We start from the raw sequence: 19,534 nt of genomic DNA, 5'->3' as shown, positions 1-19,534 counted from the left end.
GAATTGGAAGAAAGAATTCAACGTCAATTTAATGACATCATAGCTGATCCCCTACCGTTTAGAAGGTTAAATCTTTAGAAAAAAGAATAGACTTGTGTATTCGCGAAAACGGAGGGCATTTTGAACACTTACTGTAATTGAATTTTATTTTATGTTCTTAGTCATTAATTTAATTTTCTTCTTGTGAGTTTTGTTTAATTACTAACTATTTTATACCAGCATCAACTATTACTTCATAATTTTCAAATCAAAATATTCCGAAAACGGTACACAGTATCGAGTTTTACCAAGAGTACCTTTTTCGTGTAAAATTGAATGATGTTTAAGTTTACTTAAAATTTTGATTAATAATTATACTCTTAAAAAAGTTATATTTACTAATACTTAGTACGATCCGTGTAACTAGCGCCCTCTATGAGAATCAGATATAAAAACAAATTTATGGGATGTATCAGCTTCCAAAACATACTCGTATAAAATTTCATTACAATGTTGCCAGTAGTTTTTCGGCAAAATCGTAAAAAATGCGTAATTTTTTTTTCTTCAACGCCCTGTATCTTGAAAACGGATGGCGTTACAAAAATTTTTTACTAAGCAAACCCCAATTATTTTTCAGTTTTTTACCTACCCTAGAGACGGGGTTTCCTTTTTTTGAAACACCCTGTAGACGCCGTATGGCGTCTTCCGCAGCGAAAGTGTTAAAGTCTTGAGTTCTTTTTTAACTGTCACAGTCTTCTTGAACCAATGGCTTGGAGTGACATTTCAGGGCGTTGTCCCGGTCATCGTAAGGCTTGGCTTTGTACGTAGAATTTCTGACTGAACGAGAAAAATTAAATAAATATTTCAAATTAAAGATTATAAAAATTTATATAAACAGTTAAATTGTAAATAATTATATCTTATCATCGATCCAAATTCATCGATTAAGTCCGCCTCTGTTCATGGCCAAAAATGCACAAACTGGTTTTTCCAACGAATTAAATTTGCTGTGTTATTATTATGTTCCTCTTGACGAAATTTTAAGGCAAGTTACAAAGTATCTTATTATTTCAAATAATTTTGTTGGAAATCGTTGACTGCCACACGAATAAAATTCCCAGTAAGAGAAAATAAGATCACTAAAACAACATATTGTTTTAATAGCTTGTTTCGTTTTATGGTGAATGTAGTTCTGCAGATAAAAAAATTCACTTAAGAAATAATGCTTCTGTGATTATTCTATTCTGATTGTTATTTTGGTGTAATGGGACAGTTAGAAGAACGTAAGTATTTTAATATATTTTATAACTTTGTTAAATATTTAAGTATAATCGCCACGTTCTCCTATAACGTCTATAACTAATTCTATGATCATGAACTTAAATTTTATTACTTTCATTAATTTGACATACAATTTTCGAGTAACGGCGTTTTCGATCGACCTCGACTTCGTAATAACGTCGGTTCTTTAATTAACTTAGGCTTAGGGTCGATTTCATAAAAAATTCTCACTTGAGAAAGGCACTATGCCGAAACTGCTGTAGCGATAACAAATTAAGTATAGTAAATTTTGTGAAAATGTTGAAAACAAAAGTTTTCAGTGTTTTACTGTTACATTTCTTTTATACTTTAGATTAATGAGCTAAGCTGCATAAACAACATAAATAAAGACAAGGAAATTTTCACCAAGAAAGTAATTGCAATGTCCCATAGACCCTTTACGTCAGCCTTAGCGAGGGTTCACACCAGCGCAAACAGTTCTTCAGATCAACAAGCTGTACCACCCGTGGGTATGTTAATAAATATAGATTCAGATGATTTGAAATTGGCTGAAAGTAAATCACCACCACCGATAGACGAAATCAACGAAATCATTTTTAATAGCCAAGTTACCAAAAAATACAATTACAAGTTAAGTCGGGATATAGAGACGGATTTTAAGGAGGCAGTTAGTTTGTTACCACAATATACTGCGAGAAAAAGAGATTCGGTAAGTTGTTAACAAAATTTCTTTCTTTCGGAGAACGTAGTATAACGGTTAGAACAAAATGGTCCATCTTTTCTTTCGTGACATCCTTTTTTGCTACATGTCTTTCCTTGGTTTATCTTTCATTTACTTTGAGTTGTCTCTATTGCTTTGACCATTATATAAGGATTAATCGAGATAATTGACTGAGTGTTTTCCAGAAGTAATTTTGTGAAGGTCGTTCAACATCGGCTGTTGTACCAAAAAATAGCGATGCTTCTCATTTACTAATACAGAGGAAATGTACAGAGACTTAGCATTTTATTAAATAAAACCTTAAATGATAGTTTCATTCACGTACATTTAATATTGCATAATATTGGGTCATCAAATAGATTTATTGCTTTTGGATATCATAATATAACTGAATTTTTTTGTTACAGATTGGGTCTGGGTTAAGCTGTAGTGGAGCCGATGCTGATATTTCTTGGAAAGTTTTAAGTGGTTGCATCGTTATTGTAATTGTAGTTGTACCTTTAATTTATATATTATCGCTAATGTTTGGTATTATAAAACCTGTGACTTACCAGCATTGATACGGTGCTTAGTATATAGTTTAATATAGGTTAAAAAAACGAATGTCCAAGTATTTCCAGTCCTGTTGTCCTATTCACATCATTTGCAAAAGAAATAGTTTTAGATGCTTGCCTAGGCGGCTGACAAAATTGACTTTTTTAAAGTTATGTTAAGAGCTCTTATATACCTGGCAAATTGAGTTTTTTATTTTAACTTAGAAATATTTATTTTCTAGATTGTTAATATTTTCAGAAGTTTATCTAGAGTTCTCGCTGCTATTGCTGTGTCATTAGCATAAAGACTAGACAGAAATATAGTGGATAAAGTAAATTACATATAGTACGGTCATAGCCCCCTTACAGCCCAGCCGCACGAAGGCACCTTTACAGACAGATCTATAATTATATTACGTATAATATTTATACGTAATCTCGTGCGTCCCCTCTTTAATTTTTAAATTCTCCCCCGTTAGACCACATACACCAGCACTTTTTACCATCCCATCTTTTTGTTTTGACAATACTGTCTCTGCATGTTATTTTAAGTAGATTTTATTGCTTTAAGGCAAGAATCTTTTTTCCAGTTTTACTCTCGAATTTGAAGATTCCACAAGACATTCCAATGTTTCGTTTGCCGATTGAACTCGTTCGGGAGGTGCCTTGTTCGAAGAGGGGGTGGTTTTAGTTGCGGTCAGAAAAAATAAACAAAATTCAAAAGGAATTAATGTTATAAAAAATTTTAATTTTTTAAACCGTGTATAAAAATATTCGTTCATGTATAATCAAATTATTTTAGCCAATTTGTGATGTGTACAGGATTTACGTATTTATGTAACCAGTTTTAAAAATTTTAAACTTCATAAATGTACAGGGTGTAAAGAATCTCTCCTGACAAACAAAAACCGCAGATTCCTCAGATAATTTTAAGACGATTTAGGGAGCAGGGAGCTAGAGCTCTTTGAAGATGACGCCTTATAAATTAGTGCGGTCGTAAATATTATTAAATTTATCTGACTTGGCCCATTGTGAAGACCGGTCCGGAGCGGTAAGCAGACCAGGTAGACAGAGTTGGACTTTTGACAATTAACACTGACTAGACTCCTATAATAAAGCAAAGGATCCACAAAATTTACAATAATTACGACGACAAAAACAAAAAACGAATGTAAAATATATTGCTTTGCCTTATATACCCGAAATTAATGTTTTGAAATAAGTTTTAAAATAAATTAAATCTATTTTATTGGCTAAGATTATAGAAAAACAAACATTAATAATAATTTGTGGTTCTGAAAAGAACCATTTTTTTAATCGTAACATTTGTAGATTTGATGACAGTATCACTCCACACATAGTTCTGTTTCGCTATCGCTATCCTCATCTAAATTAATTATGATCGGTTCAATTATATTATGATCTACATGAACATATGAATTTTCTTTACTTATTACGTGTCGGACTGAATTTCTCCCACTACTTGGAAAAATATCATTGACACATTTTCTTATAACTCTACAACAGTACTACTTAACGTCGGAGAAATATTTTGTGACCTCACGTTAGACTTCAATTTGTGCCACATATGTTCTATGGGATTAAACATACAATAATAGGGTGGAAGCCGCAGCACTGGATGTACGATTTCCTCTGCCAAAGTATCACAACCATATACTTTTTTTTTATAGAAAATACCTTTAAAACTTCTAAAAACTCTTGTTTGGTGTAACATTCTTCAAAATACATATCATTCGTCTCCATGTAATTTTGAATTTCCCATTTAGTATTATTCGAGTTTGGAGCCGTACTTAGTTGGCGACTGTGATGGCTTGCATTGTTAGTATATAGTTATGCAAAGTTACAATATCTGGGAGATGTAATGAGGGGACAGCGATACAAAATGCTAAAATTGATAATACAAAGAAAGATAAGAGAAGAAAGGAGTATATGAAGAAGGAGAGTATCATGGTTGAATAATTTAAGGGACTCGTTTATATGCAGTGCAATAGAACTCTTTAGTGCAGCGATAAATGGATAATATTTGGAATGGTTTTCTTAATTTACGTGAATTATATACATTTCGTTTTTCATTTTCTAGCTCATTATCTTATTTAGGCATCAGGATTTAGGTTTTTGGGAGGTGTAGTTATTTTGTTCTGTTATTAGCAATTTTTTTATTGTTAAAATACATTATTGTTAAAGTATAAATGTTTCATAGTTATTTTCTAGCCTTGGAAGTTCACGCAAAAAAAGCTTCGTATCTGGTTCAAGAGGACCCAGAGGTCTTACAAGCGGTCTCAGAGGTTCCACAGCTCGAATAGGACGAACATCAGGTAGGTCTAGTTCATCAACTTCTAGAAGTCTGATACCGTTTTCATATGCGCCAGGTGGTCTCAAAGTTGGGTCTCGAGAATCAACAGGTAGATTTGGTGGTTCCAAATGTGTTTCAGGAGGGTGCACATGTAGGCTTGGAGGCCTTTCGGGTGATTCTTTGTGTTCATTTGAGCCAGGTGGTCTTAGAGTTGGGTCTCGAGAATTACCAGGTGGATTCGGTGGTTCTAAAGGTGCCTCAGGAGAGTGCACAGGTGGGCTTGGAGGCCTTTCAGGCGATTCTGGATGTTTATGTGAGCCAGGTGGTCTCAGAGTTGGGTCTCGAGAATTACCAGGTGGATTCGGTGGTTCTAAAGGTGCCTCAGGATGGTGCACATGTAGGCTTGGAGGCCTCTCAGGCGATTCTGGATGTTTATGTGAGCCAGGTGGTCTCAGAGTTGGGTCTCGAGAATTACCAGGTGGATTCGGTGGTTTTAAAGGTGCCTCAGGAGGGTGCACAGGTGGGCTTGGAGGCCTTTCAGGCGATTCTGGATGTTTATGTGAGCCAGGTGGTCTCAGAGTTGGGTCTCGAGAATTACTAGGTGGATTCGGTGGTTCTAAAGGTGTCTTTGAAGGGTGCCCAGGTGGGTTTGGGGGCCTTTCCGGTGATTCTGGATGTTCATTTGGGCCTGGTGGTCTCATAGTTGGATCTTGAGAATTAACAGGCGGATTCGGTAGTTCTACAGGTGTCTCAGGAGGAATCACAGGCGGGCTTGGGGGTCTTTCAGGTGATTCTGGATCACTCGAGCCAGGTGGTCTTTTAGTTGGGTCTCGAGAATTAGAAACACGTGTTGTTGGTGTTATATGTATCTCAGAAGAGGTCACAGGCGGCTCTGGAGGTTTTACAGATTGCTCCGAAGGTGATTTTGGATCACTCGAGCCAGGTGGTCTTTTAGTTGGGTCTCGAGAATTAGAAACACGTGTTGTTGGTGTTATATGTATCTCAGAAGAGGTCACAGGCGGCTCTGGAGGTTTTACAGATTGCTCCGAAGGTTTCTCAGGTGGTATCGGTTCTTCATTTGTTTGACAACCGGCATTGCTAGGCCAATCACAAAAATGTGTTTTTGGATTATAGTGAGTACCAGATATACAGGAAATTACAAAGTTTCCAGGGCACAGATAGAACTTCGAACAGTCTCCAGGATAAGGGACAGATCTATCTCCATCGCGACATAGTGCCAATGAAGCTGGAAAAAGAGTTTAATTCTTTTAAAGCACAAATTAGGCTAAGATAGAATCCTTAAAATGAATTTATAATATTTTTATCAAACGTTATAGCCTAAGATCCCACTGCAGGATTATTACGTTCATAACGTAGTTAATCAAACTCACAGTTTTACATACATTTAAAATTAGGAAAACACATTGATAATAGGTTGCTAGTCAAAAAGTGGGCGAAAATATTTTTAATTCAATTAATGTAACAATAAAACACTGAAAACTTTGTTTTCAAAATTTCCACAAAATTTATTTTAAATTCTTATCACTACAGCTGTTTCCGCTAATTGCCTTTCTCAAGTGATCTGTTTTTGGCATGGGTTTACACTTTATAGTCTCTAATGAAATAGGCTGAGGAGGGGAGAACTGTTTGTCTCAAGCTGGTCATTCAGAATTATATCTGTGTTTTTTAATTTGTTGATTTCCATAGATTCTAACAAAGATAGCTTAAGACCTTTATTTTGAATGTGTAGAATTTTAAATTCGTCATTAAAAGAATGATTATGATCTAGAAGGTGAAGTGCGTATGTAGAATCTGTTTTTCTATTATTGAAAACTCTTTTATGTTCTGCTATTCGTTTATTAAAATTTCTACCTGTTTGACCAATGTAAGTTTTTGGGCAGTCGCCACATTTAAGTTTGTACACACAACTGTGTAAGTGTTTTTTATGTTGGCTCTTGTTGTTTTTAATATATTTGCCTAGGTTGTTATTTGTTCTGAAAGCTGGTGTTATTCCTTTCTTTTTTATGTGTTTGGCTATTTTTGTTGATATTTTACCTGTATATGTAATCGAGCAGAAGATACTGGGTTTTTTTCTCTGGTGGTGGAAATTCTAAGTTTACCACCAGAGAAAAAACCCAGTACCTTCTGCTCGATTACATATACAGGCAAAATATCAACAAAAATAGCCAAACACATAAAAAAGAAAGGAATAATACCAGCTTTCAGAACAAATAAAAACCTAGGCAAATATATTAAAAACAACAAAAGCCAACATAAAAAAACACTTACACAGTGGTGTGTACAAACTTAAATGTGGCGACTGCCAAAAACTTACATTGGTCAAACAGGTAGAAATTTTAATAAACGAATAGCAGAAAATAAAAGGGCTTTCAATAATAGAAAAACAGATTCTACATACGCACTTCACTTTCTAGATCATAATCATTCTTTTAATGACGAATTTAAAATTCTACACATTCAAAATAAAGGCATTGAGCTATCTTTGTTAGAATCTATGGAAATCAACAAATTAAAAAACACAGATATAATTCTGAATGACCAGCTTGAGACAAACAGTTCTCCCCTCCTCAACCTATTTCATTAGAGACTATAAAGTGTAAACCCATGCCAAAAACAGATCACTTGAGAAAGGCAATTAGCCGAAACAGCTGTAGTGATAAGAATTTAAAATAAATTTTGTGGAAGTTTTGAAAACAAAGTTTTCAGTGTTTTATTGTTACATAAAATGAATTTCCTTAAAGTAACGGTCGAATCCATCAATTAATTCAATTAATATAATTTTTCAATTAAATTTTTTTTAAGGTTAAATTACGTTTATTGACGTTTCAATTTAAAAAAAAAAATTATTTCGTCAATTTTTTTTTTAATAAAATACGCTGCTTATGACATGTATTTATGTTTTTTATAACAAATTAAAGCTAATATGTTTCTTAATATGATGATATAAGTTTACCTGAGAAAAAAGGGTCAGTTGTATGAGTTTTTAAAGCATGTGTCTATAGATATATAATAATTTACATACTATTACAATTGTCAAACCAGTGTCGTTGCGCCCCAACTTTATTTTACTTTATCCTTGATACCTTGCGTTATTAACAGCTGGCAAAGCAAATTTTCGACCATTTTTCTCAGGCAACTTTATGTCATAATATTTAAATTATAATGTTTTTCTATGAATTTTCTAACAAAAACTTTGAACTAAAGCATTTAATTCCTATATTGTCCCTGCCCTAACATATGGAGACATGGATACTTACCAAAGCAAATTTGAAAAAGTTGGGGAAAATTCAGAGAGTCATTTAACAACATATGCTGGGCATTTCACTTCGGGAACACCAATCTAATTTATCAATTAGAAAGAGAACAAAAGTAAAAGACGTTATTGAAGAAGCAGTTTCATTGAAATGGAAGTGAGCTGGATATAACGAACGTCTCGAGGATTACAAAGAAATAAGGAGTTAGAGATATTATGGAGCAAAGAGATTATGAGGAAGACACCAAATGTGGTGGATCAATAACATTAAAAGTTTTGTGTTCCCGACATGGAAACGTCTGGCACTGGACAAAGAAGCATGGAATAATATGGGAGAGGCCTATATTCGAACAAAAATCCTGTAGAAAGGGGGATAAAAAAAAGGAAACTCTGGCTCAAATTGTCAAAACTTTAGCTCGTTGTTAGAAGAAGATATAGATAGACGAAAAATATGAAGGTTAACAAAAATGAACAAAACAGAAACATGATTAATATCGTATCTCGTTCATTAGACTTAAGGAAAATAAAAATGCATTGGGAAAAACTTGTGGTAATCAAAGGAGAATTAAATAACTATTTGGTTTAAAATAAAACTGCTAGAAGTAATAAAACTTTTTAGGAAACGGAAAACTACTTTCTGTGTATAACTATGCCACTGAGTAAGTTTAAAGTTAAAAATTTACCTTTTGAACAACATGAAATTATAATACTTAAAACCAATATCACTCTGTTTTCCATAATTACAATTAAAATCTTATGGGAAAAAATCTCCCTTTAAAGGTAAAAGTTTTATATTCTTACGGTTGATTTACGTTTGTAGGTGTATTTATTTTTGTTCATTGTTTTAGTATATTAAAGTGTGAATATTATAATTAATACTTTCTTTTATATTGGTCTGTTCATTCTGTTGCGTAAAAGTACCTAATTTACTTTGTTTATCACATTTAATTGGATTTGTTTCGTCAGAAACGAAATTAAATAATGTGCAACAAAGTCACTGAGAATTATGTAATCTCTAGGTACTTTATTTCCGTTACTTGTCCAATGCTAACTCAATCGACTTTTAAAGTTAAATCTCATTGGTCCTTTATTGATTACTATGGTTCTAGTTTTTTGAGTTGAAATCGTCATGTTAAATTCTTTTGCTATTGTGTTAAATATGTGAACTAGTCTTTGAAAGCTATCTTCATTTTGGACTACCAATATTGCATCATCTGCATATCAGAGAATTTTAATTTCATTGTTCTCCATTCTGTATTCTCTTCAATTCAATTCATTAAATTTTTTTTCTCCTTTTTGTTGCTATATTTCGGCAGCTATGCATTTTAGACAAATTTTCTACTTCTTCTTCCTCCTCTTTATAAGCAATTCTGCTTGTTCATTGATGGATTAATATCTCTATGGAAGGTTGTCAATCTGTGTTTTGCCCGGTCGTCCGATACTTCTGGTGACTTACCCTTTTGCCGACACATTTTGACGACACGGGTTTCCTCTATTCGGCTTATGTGGTTATTCCATTATTTTATTATATTTTGTGTCCATTCATTTATACACAGTTCGTTACATTTTCTTCTAATGTCTTCACTTCTCTTTCGATCTCTCAGCATATTTCCTATAATTCTTCTCAGTACTCTCATCTCTGCCGTTTCCAGTAGCCTTTGGGTTGTGGCTATGTCGGGTCTTGTTTCTGAAGCATATGTCATTATTGGTCTTACACTGGCTTAATAAATTCTTTACTTCATCTCAGTGTTAATGTTTTTGTTTCGCCATATAGTGCTATTAAGGCATCCTGCCAATCTATTGGCTTTTTGTACTTGATCTCTCACTTCTTTGTCCAGGTCTCCATAGCTAGACATTGTAATTCCCAGGTATTTTATTTCCATTACTTATTCAATACTGATGCCATCAACTTCTATTTTACATCTGGTTGGTTCTTTGCTGACTACTATTGTTTTAGTTTTCTGAGATAAGATTGTCATAATAAATTCTTTAGCTCTTATGTTAAATCTGTAGATCAGTATTTGCAGACTATCTTCATCTTGGGTTATCAAAATTGCGTCGTGTGCGTAAAAGAGTAATTTGATTTCTTTGTTTCCCATTCTATATTATTTTCCTTTCTTAACGCTTTTGATGATTTCATCCATGATCAAATTGAAGAGCATGGAGCTCAATGAATCCCCTTGTCTTATTTCGCTGCCTATTTCTATAGGTTCTGTAAGTTGTCCATCTATTCTGACTTCCATTTTGTTGTTTGGGTAGATGTTCTCGATAGTTTTTATAATATTTAGGGGAACTTCTCTATTATACAGAAGATGGATTACTTTTTTGAGTCTTACTCTGTCAAACGATTTTTTTAGATCAATCAAATCAGACTCAGAAATGCTGGTCTATTCTAGTGATTTTTCAGTAATTTGCTTTATAACGAATATTGCATCTGTACACGATCTTTCATTACGAAAACCCAGTTAATCTTTTAAACTTATCCTCTAATTTATTAGAACTGGTAAAATTTTAGTTGTAAGTTTTAGCGTAGTATTTAACAAGTGTAGAAAAACCTCTGTAGTTTTCTGGCTGTTTTTATCTCCTTTTTTGAATAGTAGAATTAGTTTGTTCGTTCTCCGTTCTTCTAGTATCTTATTGTGTTTTATAATTTTATTAATTAATGTTCTGATTCTTACGTTGTTATGTTACTAATGTTGTTAATTGTTCTGTCATTGCTGCTCCACAATATTTCAGTAATTCGTTTTGTATCTCGTCTTTACCTGCTGATTTTCTGTTCTTCAGGTTTTCAAGTACTTTCCGAACTTCCTGTACATGTATATTAAGTTCTTCATTTGTGGTAATTTCTGGTGTTTCCGATTCTAACGTTGTTCGTTCTTCCTCTGCATAGAGCTTTTTTAGTAAGTCAATCCACGTATCCTTTTCTATGTGTTTTGGTTCTATTAGTTCCTTTACCTCCGTTCTTTGACCTCTAATGAAGCGCCATATTTCCTTTTGCAGACCATAAAAATCATGTTCCATTTGTTACGATAATTATCCTGGCCTAAAATAACCGTAAATATTATGACTAATGCTGTTCTGTTTTAGATTTTACGAGAGTATTCGATTAGCCGGCAGAAATTTACCTGAAGGGACCTTCCAGAAACGGTCGAGCCGATGTAAAAATACCCGTTTGCCTTACCGTTATAATTTCGCCGCTAATCGAGAAGGCTGTTCGATGATTCTAGCGTAAAGGCAATGGCATATATAACAGGACATTTTATTTGGAAGGGACAGTTAATTCTCAAGACGCGCTCGCGAATTTGTTACGTACGGATATATATAAATTATTGTCAGATAATTTAATATAAATAAAGAAATAAATTAAATCCGTAAGTGTTATAAATATTGAACCTTTTAATAAATGCACAACATTGGTGTCAGAGTGAGATCGAACATAAATTAGACTTATAATAATAATACAAGTGAATATAAAATAAATTGTGAAAATGGCTACGATTTATGAGCTGACAGTGACTAATTTAAGAAGACATCTCGAAGACAGAGAATTAGCTTCTACCGGAAAAAAGGCTGAGTTAGTCCAACGACTAAAGAACGCTTTGCTAGAAGAAGGACTAGATCCAGAGACTTATATATTTGAAGATGCTGTCCTCTCCTCGATTTCGAAAGTTTCTGGTGACATCGCATCATTAGAGAACAAAGTTTCCGGTGACATCGCATCATTGGAGAACAAAGTTTCTGGCGATATTTCGAAAGTTTCCGGCGACATCGCCTCATTAGAAAACAAAGTTTCTAACGAGATTTCTTCTCTGGAAAGTAAAGTTTCTGCTAACATCTCTAAAGTAACTTCTGAGATGTCTGCCCTCGACGATAGAATGTCTTCGCTAAAAAACCAAGTTGCTGCCGATATGTCGGCCTTCGAAGAAAAGATTAAAGAGATAGAAAGGAAGATGGAGGAAACCGGGACAGCAGAGAGAGGAAACAATCCAATTACAGTGGAGACAAAAGAAGACGAGACGAAATGTAAGTTGGAAACACGACCGAAATTTGAAGGAAGTGGAGGTTCTGTCCATGTGAAAGTCCCAACTTTCGACGGAAAATCATCATGGAACAACTACATGAAACAGTTCGAATCAGCCGCAAGAGCAAATGGATGGTCTGAAAAAGAAAAGGCTGTAAACCTGACTATCGCTCTTCGAGGAGATGCCTTAGATGTGCTTCAGACCATAGCCGTAGAGGAGACCGATGATTTCGAACAACTGAAGAAGAGGTTAAATATGCGATATGGCCACGAACATTTGGAGCATGTATATCAGTCACAGCTTAAAAATCGTAGACAGAAGAAAGATGAGGCTCTTCAAGAATATGAGGTAGATATTGCCAGATTAGTACGATATGCTTATCCAACAGCTCCCGAAGACATGATGGAAAAATTGGCCGTTCAAACGTTTATTGATGGTCTTCCTGATCATGAAATGCAGAGAACACTGCGATTAGCTCGTCACAAAACGCTGGTTGATGTCTTATCCGCCGCCCTCGAATACGAGTCAGCTACGCAGGCCTCTGGCGGGTACAGTAAAGTTAGAACTGTAAAAGAGGAAGGAGATGAAGATAAACTTGACCAGCTCGTTAATATGATAAAAAGCATGACATACAAGAAAACAAAGACCATCAGATGCTGGAATTGTGGCGAAATAGGACACGTACGAAGCTCCTGTAAGCACCCTAGGTACGACGCAAATCAAGAAACTCACCATCAGGAAAACTAGAACGGGTCAGCCTTAGGGGGGCAGCTTCGACCCAGAACTTTTCCAAAGACCCTCTCATACTAATAGCTTCTTTGAAATGTCGTGAAGATAGTGTATATGTAGATGGAGACATAAATGGTAAAAAGCATACGTTGTTGGTGGATACCGGAGCGACCAGAACCATTATACGCCCGACAGTTATAAACAGCCGAAAGAAACTGTTACCAACGAGGTTGCGACTTCGGACCGCTACAGGTGAAAATGCTAACATTCATGGAGAAATCCAGGTACAATTGGGAATTGGAGCAGAAAAGTTCGTCCATACTGTTATAGTTGCTGACATCGAAGAGGATGTTATATTAGGAATGGACGTAATGAATATGCATGGATTCCAATTGGATTTTAAGAATAAGGTAATCAAAGTTGGCAACGAGGAGGTATTTCTTCATCCACATAATGACAACACCGTGCAAGCAGCCATTACTGAAGATACAGTCGTGCCTGCGAGAAGCGAAACGATCATAGTAGCGCGACTACAGGGAATTGTAGACGAAGGGACACCTGTTATGATGGAGCCTTGGAACCACGACGATGAGGTTGGCCGTGGAATCATAATTGGAAAGGAATTGGTGACTTCGGCTAAAGAAATTCCTGTGAGACTTATCAATGTCAACGACTACCCAGTGACCATCAAGAAAGAGACAAAGGTAGGAACTTGTGTACCTGTGACATCCATAATCCGTCAGGCGACAACATCTGATAATTCCAACGACAAATTCGACCAAATGGTTGCAGTTGCAGGACAGTCTCTAAATCAGATGGAGAAAAGGAAATTAAGGGAATTTCTGCGGCAGTATCGTGATATTTTCGTACCGAAAGGAGGAAAGACGGGAAGAACTACCGTTGTTAAGCATAAAATTGATACTGGTAATGCTAAGCCAATTCGTCAAACAGCTCGACGATTACCACAGGCGAAGAGAGAGGAAGCTGAAACGATTGTTCAGGAAATGAAGAAAGACGGGGTGATAGAACCTTCTACGAGCCCATGGGTCTCTCCGGTGGTCCTGGTTAAGAAGAAAGACGGAACGACGAGGTTCTGTGTGGATTACCGTTTGCTGAACAACGTTACCAAGGAAGATAGTTATCCTCTGCCTCGGATCGATGACACATTGGACACATTGGCTGGAAGTAAATTGTTTTCTACTTTAGATTTGAAGTCTGGATACTGGCAGGTAGAAATGGACCCAGTCGATAAAGAAAAGACAGCCTTCACCACAGGATCTGGATTGTGGCAATTCAACGTTATGCCATTTGGACTTTGTAATGCTCCTGCGACATTTGAGAGGCTTATGGAAAATGTGTTGAGAGGGTTATCTTGGAAAACATGCCTGGTTTATTTAGATGACATAATCGTCTTGGGGGAGACATTCGAAGATCATTTGAGGAATTTAGAAAACGTTTTTAATCGACTTAAAGCTGCCCAATTGATGCTAAACCCCAAGAAGTGCCAGCTATTTCAAGGTAAAGTCAATTATCTGGGTCATATAGTCAGTAAAGAAGGAGTGGCCGTGGATAAGGGAAAAATCGATTCCATTAAGGAATGGCCAAAACCAACTGACAAAGATCAAGTGAGAAGTTTTCTTGGACTATGTACTTACTACCGGAGGTTTATTAAGAAGTTTGCAGATATCGCTAAGCCATTAACGTGACTTACAGAGGAAGCAAGAGAATACCGCTGGGATATAGACTGCCAAAGTGCCTTTGAAACGTTGAAAAAGCATTTAATAACAGCACCAATTTTGGGGTATCCACTGCCAGAAGGAGAGTTCATCTTAGATACGGATGCAAGTAATGTGGGAATTGGAGGAGTGCTGTCTCAGATTCAAGGAGGACAGGAACGAGTCCTCGGATATTTTAGTAAAGTTCTTTCAAAACCTGAGCGGAATTATTGCGTCACGAGAAGAGAACTTCTGGCAGTAGTGAAATCAGTAGAGCACTTCTATCAATACCTCTATGGAAGGAAGTTTTTAATCCGAACCGACCATGCCGCCCTTAAGTGGTTGATGCAGTTTAAGAATCCAGAGGGTCAGATAGCCAGGTGGATCGAACGACTCCAAGAATACGATGTTAAGATTGAGCACCGAGCCGGAGTTAGCCACAGAAACGCTGATTCTCTTTCCAGAAGGCCATGCCCAGCAGAGTGTTCCCACTGCAACAAAACGGAATCCAAGGAAGCAGCAGTGCTAAGAACGACGATTGTCAACGACGACTGGACGCCTACTAAGATAAGGGAAGAACAAGAGAGAGATCCAGTTATACAGAAAATCCGAAAATGGAAAGAGGAAAACCGTCGACCACCTTGGCAGGAAATATCAAACCTATGCTCAGTAGTTAAGACGTATTGGGGCCAGTGGGACTCATTTATCATCGAAGATGGCTTGCTCAAACGAGTCCTGGAAAATGATGACGGTTCAGAGAAAAGAAGACAGTTGGTGATCCCAAAGAGCAGAATAGCCGAAGTACTTCGTCAGTTACACGACAGTCCATCGGGAGGGCATTTTGGTGTAAGGAAAACCCTTCAGCGAATTCGGGAACGGTTTTATTGGATGAACAGTTCCGACGACGTAAAAGACTGGTGTAAGAAATGTACTATTTGTGCTACGAGTAACGGGCCTCACCGGAAAAGGAGAGCTCCTATGAGACAATATAATGTTGGAAGCCCGTTTGAAAGAATAGCTTTGGACATTGCAGGGCCATTTCCAGAAAGTGAAAATGGGGGCAAGTACAAGTTGGTAGTAATGGATTACTTCACTAAGTGGGTCGAGATTTACGCACTTCCAGACCAGAAGGCCGCCACCGTTGCAGATAAGTTGATCCAAGAATATATCAGCCGATTTGGAGTGCCTTTGGAGATCCATAGTGACCAAGGCAGGAACTTTGAAAGTGATCTATTCCAAGGAATATGTGATAGACTAGGCATGAAGAAAACAAGAACTACCGCGTATCATCCGCAATCGGATGGTATGGTAGAACGAATGAATAGGACAGTTGGCAAGTATTTGACAAAGATGGTGTCCGATCATCAGCGAGACTGGGACCAATACCTTCCGTTCTTCACAATGGCCTACAGATCTGCTGTTAACGAATCAACAGGCCAGACACCAGCCAAAGTCCTATTCGGACGCGAAATGCGACTACCTTGTGATCTCGAGTTTGGATGTAAACCTGGAGAAGATGTAGCAGGTGAAGATTATGTGATCGAATTACGAAGAAGAATGGACGATGTACATGAGTTGGTCCGTTCCCACCTTCAGATCGCTAGCGACAGAATGAAGAAACGGTACGATACACAAGCCGAAAAGGGTTGCTTTAAGAAGAACGACAAAGTATGGCTGTATAATCCCAAGAAGCGAAAAGGTTGTTCTCCCAAATTGCAGCAGTTTTGGGAAGGTCCATACCTCATCATGGAGAAGATCAACGATGTCATCTACCGAATAAGCAAGATTCCGAGGGGAAAGCCGATGATAGTACACCATAACCGGCTGGCGTCTTTCGAAGGTGACCACGACGTAGATGAAGAAGTGGAAGTAAACCAAGTCCAAGACGTGTCTGACCTCACGTTTGAGGAATTCATGGGTGCCTATGGAGGTACCGGTAAAGCAAGACATGGTGTTACCACTGAAGAAAAGCAAGATCTACTCGCGCTCCCCGATGACTACTCGCTGGCCCTTACCATCCCGGCCAGTATCAAAGACGCACCAGGGTTGGCATCCGTCTTTCGAAGGAAGTTTGGTCGAGTTGCAGAACTTCAATGCCAGGTGCCAGCTCCCGGTAAAACCTTGAAACTCCAAGATGCATCACGTTACCTTTTCTACCTGGTAACAAAAGACACTGCCCGTGACCAACCTACCTACCGAGATGTGTGGGAAGCCTTACTTCAATTGAGAGAGCACGTACTAGAGTCCGACGTGCAAAAGTTAGCCATGCCAAAGTTGGAGTGCCGCCAATTAGATTGGAGGGTTATCCGAAATATGGTGGAGGAGATCTTTAAAGACACCGAAGTCCAGGTGTTAGTCTGTTGCAATCCGCATAGTTACTGGTGCGGAGAGAAAACCGTCCCTTGTCATTTTTATACAACTGGAAGTTGTAAAAGAGGGTCCAGTTGCCGATACCAGCATACAGTTCCGGTTCCAGTCCCGACAAGGTTCCAGGAGGAACCATCTTTTAAGAGGGGGGCAATGTTACGATAATTATCCTGGCCTAAAATAACCGTAAATATTATGACTAATGCTGTTCTGTTTTAGATTTTACGAGAGTATTCGATTAGCCGGCAGAAATTTACCTGAAGGGACCTTCCAGAAACGGTCGAGCCGATGTAAAAATACCCGTTTGCCTTACCGTTATAATTTCGCCGCTAATCGAGAAGGCTGTTCGATGATTCTAGCGTAAAGGCAATGGCATATATAACAGGACATTTTATTTGGAAGGGACAGTTAATTCTCAAGACGCGCTCGCGAATTTGTTACGTACGGATATATATAAATTATTGTCAGATAAGTTAATATAAATAAAGAAATAAATTAAATCCGTAAGTGTTATAAATATTGAACCTTTTAATAAATGCACAACACATTTCTTTCGAAAAGCATTCCCAATGATCATTTTTTATGTTTCTTATAAGTGCATGTGTTTAGTTTCTAATTGTCTTGTAATTATGGTATGGGTCTTGTGTTTTGGTTGACATGTATTTCAGGTTTTTTTCTTGTCTTTACATTTTTTCTTTACTTCTGTACAAAACCATGGAGTTCTTCGCCTTGTAAACGATTTATTTTTATTTATATTTCTTTTACCAAGAACTTATTTGGCCGAGGCTAAGATCATCATCATCATCACTGATGCTACAGCCCTATAAAAGAGCCTCGACCTTCCCAAGTCTATTACGCCAGTCAGTTCTATCCATTGCCAACTGTTGCCAGTTTGCTGCGCCTATTTTTCTACCATCTTCATCTACACCATCCCTCTATCTGGGTTTTGGCCTACCCCTACTTCTACTTCCCACAGGTTGTGACATAAGGATTCTTCTAGGAGGGTTGTTCTGCTGTGATCTTGCAGATGTCCTGCCCATCTTAGTCTTTCTATTTTTATAAGAGATACTACGTCTGTACCACCAAATATATGTTTATATCTGTGATATATCTCGTAGTTGTACCTCCTTCTCCAATCACAGATACCACCGAATATTCTTGTCAGGATCCTTCGTTCAAATATAAGCAGAAAATAAGCAAATATATATACAAAAAAATAAAAAAAAAGGCTAACGCAGCAGTTTAAAATTCTAAAACGAAACTGCGGCTTAGACTAGAATATGCTGGTGTCTCATCTGCCTATGGTGGAGCAGTACGGCAAGAGATAAGGGCTTGCGGCTCGGTGATACTCCATAAATCCCTACCGGAAGGGCGTGGCGCCTAAATACCGGTGTATATATATTAATTCCGTACCAAAGACAACACATCTTTGCGGAATAAAATTATTTGTCCTATGCGATTGGTACAAATACTCCTACAGATTTGAAATTTACAATGGAGCTGGTAATGACGTTATCCTACCAGGAAATCTTGATCTTGGTGCAGCGTCAAATGTAGTTATTCGATTGTTCCAGACTATCCCTGACTTCAAAAATTACATTCTCTACTTCGATAACTTTTACACTTCGTTGCCACTGCTAGTGTATCTTCGTGCACGAGGTATTAATTCGTTGGGAACTATTCGAACCAATCGAATTAGTAACTGTAAATTACCAGCCGATAAAAATAAGCAACTGACCAAAGAAGAAAGGGGATATACTGTGGAATATACCGGGATGGCATATGGTATTGATCTAAGTACTGTGCTTTGGAAAGATACAAAAAATGTACGTCTAGCTTTCACTTTTGTAGGACAGCAGCCATTCAAACGAGCACTTGAACTAAAACCAAACAAAGCAGTTCGACTGATAGAAAAAAAAGCGGTATATTGATGTGAACTGTCCACAGATCATCAAAGAATATAACAGTCATCTGGGTGGTGTTGATCTTATGGACGATCTAATCGGCAGATACCACATTCGACTGAAGACTCGAACTCCCATGTTACGAATATTTTATCACCTGATTGACATGGCAATGACCAATGCCTATCTGCTATATCGTAGAATTCATCCACAGCCATCTGAAAAGATCAAATTGCTACTGTTTCGTGAGCAAATATCTGAGGGTCTCTGCAAATACGCACCAGTCCATACTGTAGGGAGATCTCCAAATTAGACAGTCCAACCTAATATGTCTAGGAAACGAACTCGGTTCGTCAACTAGATGATGTGGATATGACGGTATAGATCATGATCCAGGTATGCATAGCAAAATTGAAAAGAGAAGATGTAAATATTGTAAAAAGTCTGATACTCAAGTGTATTTCATGAAGTGCGGTCTGAGTTTATGTATTACACCGGAAAAAACTGTTTTTATGACTTTCATCATAGAGTTTTTTATATATTTTTATTTTTTGTATTGTGTTACTGTCTTATTTTTATATTTGTTATGCTTTTGTTTTTATTTCAACAATAAAAATGATTTATTTCGTTATTCTATTCAAATAACGCCTCTTCTAATTTTTTACGCCTAAACAGTAATGACTGTCTAGAGAAGA

At 37.0% G+C, this 19,534-nt stretch overlaps 2 protein-coding genes across 2 annotated transcripts; one reads left to right on the top strand and one right to left on the bottom strand.

Annotated features, from left to right (window-relative positions):
- The first annotated feature begins 778 nt into the window (after positions 1-778).
- Positions 779-4,651, top strand: LOC140441633 (uncharacterized). Its single transcript, XM_072532482.1, has 3 exons — positions 779-1,262; positions 1,613-1,969; positions 2,389-4,651. Exons 2-3 carry the CDS (start codon positions 1,682-1,684, stop codon positions 2,539-2,541), a joined length of 441 nt encoding a protein of 146 aa, XP_072388583.1. The 5' UTR covers positions 779-1,262; positions 1,613-1,681; the 3' UTR covers positions 2,542-4,651.
- A 12-nt stretch (positions 4,652-4,663) lies between these two features.
- Positions 4,664-8,893, bottom strand: LOC140441632 (uncharacterized). The gene is made up of 2 exons (XM_072532481.1): positions 8,786-8,893; positions 4,664-6,074 (listed from the first exon to the last, which is right to left on the bottom strand). Exons 1-2 carry the CDS (start codon positions 8,838-8,840, stop codon positions 4,714-4,716), a joined length of 1,416 nt encoding a protein of 471 aa, XP_072388582.1. The 5' UTR covers positions 8,841-8,893; the 3' UTR covers positions 4,664-4,713.
- Between the last annotated feature and the right edge of the window lie 10,641 nt (positions 8,894-19,534).

Source organism: Diabrotica undecimpunctata, chromosome 5 (assembly GCF_040954645.1).
Source record: "Diabrotica undecimpunctata isolate CICGRU chromosome 5, icDiaUnde3, whole genome shotgun sequence".
In the NCBI taxonomy this organism is placed as follows: Eukaryota; Metazoa; Arthropoda; class Insecta; order Coleoptera; family Chrysomelidae; genus Diabrotica; species Diabrotica undecimpunctata.
This window is presented reverse-complemented; position numbering and strand designations above follow the sequence as displayed.